The sequence below is a fragment of the Etheostoma spectabile genome, chromosome 14 (assembly GCF_008692095.1).
Source record: "Etheostoma spectabile isolate EspeVRDwgs_2016 chromosome 14, UIUC_Espe_1.0, whole genome shotgun sequence".
In the NCBI taxonomy this organism is placed as follows: Eukaryota; Metazoa; Chordata; class Actinopteri; order Perciformes; family Percidae; genus Etheostoma; species Etheostoma spectabile.
In genome coordinates this window covers 2,471,708-2,478,204 of record NC_045746.1, presented here as the reverse complement: position 1 = coordinate 2,478,204, position 6,497 = coordinate 2,471,708, and the positions used below count along the sequence as shown (strand labels likewise).

Sequence of the window (6,497 nt, the reverse complement as noted above, 5' to 3'; positions counted from 1 at the left end):
GTAATTCAACAGAAGATTCATCTGAACATCCACTTCATCCACTTCTCCAGCTTTCATCCTTTTAGCAGGCTGTGGGCCTTGGCAAATGCCACACGGTTTTTCAATGGTCTTTTGTTTAGTGCTGGCTTCTGGCACTGATTCGACCATGGAAGCCATTTCGAGACAGAACCGTACGAACCGTTCTGGTTGACACAGGGACTCAGGGGACCAGGTCTGGTGGAGCTCTGCTGCAGTGGAATGGGCTGGCCTTGGATTTTCGAGCCAACAAACGGTCCTCTCGAGCAGTTGTCTTGCGGGGTCTGCCTGACCTGGGCTTGTCAAAAACGTCTCCAATGTCTTCAAAGTTTTTTTTAATCTCTGTACTTGACGCTGAACACATTGAAGTGTCTGCCACATCAGCAGTGGATCTGGTCTTCAGCCTCTGATAATCAAAACTTTAGTCTCAGGGTGAATCTTAGCATGTTGCAATGTCTAGTTGCAGTTGATGAGGTCTGGTGTACTGGGGTTGTTTTATACACACCTGAGACCTAATTGATCCATTATTAGTCACAGGTGAGGCTCATATGACAAGGCGACAACACTTTTGTCTTTACAGAAATTGACTCAATGGGCTTTACCAAGCTGTGACTATTAGAATACTTTTTGACAGTTTCTTTTTGCACTGAAACATTATTACAAAAGCTGTTGGGATTAAAATGAGCCATTTCTTGTAAATAAATCTTGATTAGAAATATATTTCAGCGGCACTTCAGGTCAATTTGTACACAAGCGACAAGACTTTTGTCAGGGACTGTACTATGGCTTTTTCAACGTACTATTCTAAGGCTTTTTTATTTCACTTTTGTCGACATATACAATCGCTTTTTTATCATTATTTTGTAATACTATAGAATGGCTTTTTTGACATACCATACTAAGACTTTTTCATCACTTTTTTGACATACTATGCTACGGCTTTTTTATCATTTTTTTTTAGATATACCATTCTATGGCTTTTTATCATGTTTTTCGACATACTATACTATGGCTTTTTATCAGGTTTTTCGACATACTATACTATGGCTTTTTATCATGTTTTTCGACATACTATTCTATGGCTTTTTTGACATGCAATATTATGGCTTTCTTCACTTTTATCGATATACTATATATATATTATGGCTTTTTATGCATTTTTTTCGACATACTATACTATGGCTTTTTTATCACTTTTGTTGCCATACTATACTGTGGCTTTTCATCACTTTTTTTCAACATACTGCACTACGGCTTTTTTATCACTTTAAAAAATTACTATACAATGGCTTTTTTCAACATAAGGCTTTTTTTTACATCACTTTTGTTGACATACTATACCACGGCTTTTTTAATCACTTTTTTCAACATAGTATACCATGACTTTTTTAATAACTTTTTCCGACATACTATAATATGGCTTTTTATCATGTTTTTGACATACTATACTATGGCTTTTTTACATGCAATATTATGGCTTTTTATGATTTTTTGACATACTATACTATGGCTTGTTTATCACGTTTGTTGCCATACTATACTGTGGCTTTTTATCACATTTTTCAACATACTATAGTATGGCTTTAAAAAAATAAAAAATCGACATACTATACTATGGCTTTTCATCACTTTAAAAAAAATACTGCACTATGTCTTTTTTTTAATCACTTTTTAACATAGCCTACTATGGCTTTTTTGACATACTACACTAAGGCTATTTTTATCACTTTTTTTCAACATACTACACTATCGCTTTTTTATCATTATTTTTTAATACTTTAGTATGGCTTTTTTGACATAATTTTTTTAATCACTTTTTTTGACATGCTATACTATGGCTTTCTATAATTTAAAAAAAAAACTTTACTAATGCTTTCTCAACAAACTTTACATTGTTTTTTTTCGACATACTATACTATTACTTTAATAACATACTATATACTATGAGTTTTTATGATATACTACACTATTACTTTTATGACATACTATCTTATCACATGTTGTGATTTTGATGGCATACTATACTATGACTTTCTCTTTAAAGAGTTTTTTGGCCTTTATTTTTATAGGACAGCTAAAGACATGAAAGGGGAGAGAGAGGGGGAATGACATGCAGCAAAGGGCCGCAGGTCAGAGTCAATCCCGGGCCAGCTGCGTCGAGGAGTAAACCTCTAAATATGGGCGCCTGCTCTACCAACTGAGCCATACGGGCACCCTATTATGACATTTTCATGGCATATCATACGACTTTTTAATTTTTTAAAATAATAAATACATAAAAAAAAAAGAAGTATATTACACAATGACTATTATACTATTACTTTTTATGACACACTCTACTAGGACTCTTGTATGACCTTTTTGATGGCATACTATACTATTACAATTTCTACCCTTTAGCTGTGTCATGGCATGTTTGCAAGTGAAAACAATGCGTCATGTGAGGGCTACGAAAACCTTTGACATCCTTGAGGTAAAAAACTACAGACACTAAATTAGCCTCACTTCTGTTTTATTCAGTCTATAAAATAGGCTAATACTATGTAATTAAAACCAGTTGTACAAAGAGCATGAAACATTTTTCCAGACATGTTACAAAAATGTATTTTTCTCCTAAAGTTTGAAAAGTACAAACACCTTTTTACAAAACAGCAAAACTACATAGTATTGCACGATCTTTTCATTTATCTCCAAAGTATAAAGTTATCAATCTCCATCTGCAGGACAAAAAAAAAAAGAATAAATTAAGACCTTGTCTTAAGCATACTTCTTTTAAATTACAGAACATAAATAAGAAAACACTTTAGATAATTGAATTAGTCCTTAGTCAACAGCGATAATTTATACCTAAAACAAATTCTGAAGAAAAGAAGATGCTGTTATTAACTAATACTTGGAAAAATAAAAGTGCATTTCGATACTGCCCTATGCGGCTAATAGGGAAAAAGAGATTCTTTTTTGTTCTGAAACAGAAAATATATGTTATATACACATTTAAAATATACAGTGGAAGTAAGTGCTTTAAAATAATTCAAATCTGTACAAATTTAAAGTATGTATTCCTCTTTTGGCAGGATGAACTCATCATAGACAAACTTTGCTCACAGAAATAAAGTAATGTAGACAGGAAAACCTGAACTCTCAGTCACATTCCTCACAGGTAGCACTTGTGTAATGACTTAAAACAATGTAGATGTGGTTACTGCTCCTGACAACTCTACCTGAGTAAACTGAGAGGAAATAGGCAGACATTAAAAAAGGCAGGGGATGAAAGTATGAAAAGAAAGGAGAGTAGCGAGGGAGAGAGACAAAGTAAGGTGTATGGTGAATCTCCAATCAGCTCAGTCATTCTGTGTCGCCTTTCAACGTCTAATACACAAATAATAACGTAAGTTTTCAGCCCTGTTTAATGAGTATGACTAATAAACCTTCCATTGTCCTGTTTTTCCTTGGGACTTTGGGATATGTGACGAAATATGACAAAACATTGGTTCTTTTGCTTGATGTTAGCAACAGTCTCACAGGCCTTCAAAGAGGCCTTCCCTTGTGGCCTACCTTTCAGTGTTTGGATCAGTTTAAGCTACTGATGCAGGATCTGGGCCGGCATGCATCAAACATAAAAAGAGTGCTGATGTGAGACCCGTTTCCACCTTTTAAGATATGGGTTTCTGAAACCTAATTGCTCCAGTATCAGTAGTCCTATTCTTAACTTCTCCATTGTCTTCTGCATTACCCATAACCTAACCATAACCATTTATAGTGCGAGTCTCATCTTTTTGTTAAGGTGTTGAGAAACTTCTTCTTCTCTTTTACTTCTCGATGAGGCCTGCTTCTTTGATCTTAGTGTAGAAGAATTTCTCCAGTAGGTTGGCACACTTGTAGTACTCGCTCTCTGGAGGGTTGTATTCCCGACAGTTGGTGAAGATGCGCTGCATGTCAGCCATGAACAACTTGCGTGTTGTGTAGTACCTGCTCTTCAGGCGCTCGGTCATTGTCTTAAGGTCTGTGAGGAGAAAAAATGTGAAGTCTATAATTTACGCTGCTTTTGAATTTTTGACTTTTGCTTGAATATGTACGCTACCAAACCCAGAGCTCCAATCTCTGATATGACTGGCACTTGGGTAGCAACTATGAGTAAGCGCGATTGGAATGTGCTAAATGTGATGCACTGTAGCTGCCAAATCTTAAACTTCAAAATACAAGAGCAAACTATTTTTAAATGGACTAACAAAATTGGAGCATGGTACACAAATACTGTAAAAAGGGTTGGTAATTCCTCTTATGGAGACCAGCAGCCAGAAAAAAGCCTCAAACCCAGCATGTGTCCTCGAACCTCTTGCAATGCCTCATTAGTATTTTTTTAATCATTCATTATTGTAAATAATAAGGTCTGCCTATTAAATCCTCTGCTCCCTTGTCAGATACAATATACATACCCATGGGGAAGCGAATGACTTGGTAGTACCCAGGAGCCTCTGTTTTCTTCACTGGCTCCATGAAAGGCCAGCCGTTTGGATGACTCTGAGACATAAAAAACAGTTTGGTAAGAATAAATTTGTGTATTAATTAGAGCAGAGATCTTCAACAGTGGGTCAAGGACCCCTAGGGGGTCCTCAAAGTTACTGCAGGGGGGGGCCGCCAAATTATGGTATAATGTATAATAATTTGTATTGTTTTGAAAGTTTTGTCAAAGATTAAAATGTCTTAACATGAATGCAACATATTATTGGCTTAGTTTTCTACGTACTTAAAATGGTATGTAAAAGGCTTTAGGATGTCCACACGTTATTAATTTGCAAGTTCATTTTCTACAACATATGTATATCTGTCTCTCTCAGTTAAGGGGTCCATAGGTTAAAAAACGCTGAATACCCTTGTGTTGGAGGAACACTGCATGTGTATGTGTGTGTGTCTGTCTCTCACCTTCACATGCTGGAGGATGGTCTTCAGAGTGCTGTACAGCTGATCTGGGTCCTTCAGTTCCTTACTAGAAGTAACAATAAGTAACAGATAACAACATGAAGTTTGACATATGCCAAGTCATTGTGTGTAGCAATAAAAAAGGCATTCTGATAAATTCAAGTCTTGTACAGTAGAGTCACACTTACCCTTTGCCCACAGGCTTCCAGCCAGTTTCACCTGTTGATATAAATAAACTAAAATTTACTTCATATATCATACAAAATACACCCATAAAAGTTAACTACAAATGTAAGAGAAAGATATACTGCATACTGTAATGTCAATACTGTAAGTGACCTACGTATGCCAGGAATGCTCTCAATGGGAATCTGCCGAACTCCTTCCTTGAAACAGGAAAGCCCCGGATAGACTTTTCTGATCTGAGCCTGCTTCCTCTCTATCAGCTTCTTGATGATCTGAGGGAGACAAATATGATTAAAAAATAGTGAGTGCACAAAAACAGAAAAGGAGGCATTTAAACTTGACAAAAAACACACCTCCTTCTGCTTCTTGATAATGACAGAAAACTCTGTGTAGGGAATGCTGGGGTTGAGTTCACAGCCCATTAGTGTGGCTCCTTCATAGTCCTTGATGTAGCCCACATATTTGGCCATGGGAACCTTGATGTCTTTTGAGAAACCCTGAAAGGGAGGAGATTTCGGTTTTCTTGCAGCTGTACTTATACCACTACAAAAATGAGCCCACTAAAAAAACATCACACATGTAATTTCTTATTTATTTTCATTATTCCACCTTAACACCAAAAAAATAAAAGTGAGTGAAAGCAGTACAAATGCTGCCAAGTGGTGGTTGTACTTGTAGAAATGTTGGTTAGTAGTGTAAAATAAACCAAATAGCAGCAGTATCAAAAGTAGCAAAGTTCAATACAATATATTAAAACAAGGTGAATAGCTCTGGAATCAAGTGAAATTAAATCAAATGGTTCTTCTGTTTTTGCAGCTCATGTAAAGGGTTTTATGTATACACGCTGAAGAGGTTCAGGAGAGAAGGGGAAGTGAGGGAATATTGCATCGTGTAAAGTAACCATAGAATTATAAGCATGTACCATGCACGTAAATGGACATAACATGTTACCTGTTTCTTGAAGTAGCCGATGGCGTACTCATCAGCATAGGTAAGGAAGTTGAGGATTTCATGCTTTATGTGATATTCCTTCAGGTGGTTCATTAAATGGGTCCCATAACCCTAAAGCCACACATCCAAAAAACCAAAGGCAACGGTCAAAACTGATCAATCAGATAGCATGATTTAACCAAGCTGTCAAACAGGAAGTGCTATTACCTTGACCTGTTCATTAGAAGTGACGGCACAAAAGACGATTTCCGTAAAGCCCTGCGATGGAAACATCCGAAAGCAGATCCCTCCGATCACACGGCCATCTTTGATTAGGGACAGGGTCTTGTGCTTCCTGTCAAAAAAAAAAAGAGATGAAGCAAGAAAAATGATTACTAATAATTGAATGAGGCCTGGCCCCCCTACAGTAGCCCAGTGGAAACAAA

The 6,497-nt window shown here is 36.5% G+C and overlaps 1 protein-coding gene across 1 annotated transcript in view; it reads right to left on the bottom strand.

Annotated features, from left to right (window-relative positions):
• Positions 1 to 2,510: 2,510 nt before the first annotated feature.
• The window catches only part of kat2b (K(lysine) acetyltransferase 2B), a 9,448-nt gene continuing 5,461 nt past the window's right edge, over positions 2,511 to 6,497 (bottom strand). Inside the window, exons 11-18 of the mRNA XM_032536359.1 lie at positions 6,280 to 6,406; positions 6,073 to 6,183; positions 5,475 to 5,618; positions 5,279 to 5,393; positions 5,124 to 5,154; positions 4,939 to 5,002; positions 4,452 to 4,536; positions 2,511 to 4,018 (exon numbers count right to left, since the gene is read on the bottom strand). Coding sequence (XP_032392250.1) covers positions 3,825 to 4,018; positions 4,452 to 4,536; positions 4,939 to 5,002; positions 5,124 to 5,154; positions 5,279 to 5,393; positions 5,475 to 5,618; positions 6,073 to 6,183; positions 6,280 to 6,406 — 871 coding nt within the window. The 3' untranslated portion in view covers positions 2,511 to 3,824. The remainder of the gene's footprint in view (positions 4,019 to 4,451; positions 4,537 to 4,938; positions 5,003 to 5,123; positions 5,155 to 5,278; positions 5,394 to 5,474; positions 5,619 to 6,072; positions 6,184 to 6,279; positions 6,407 to 6,497) is intronic.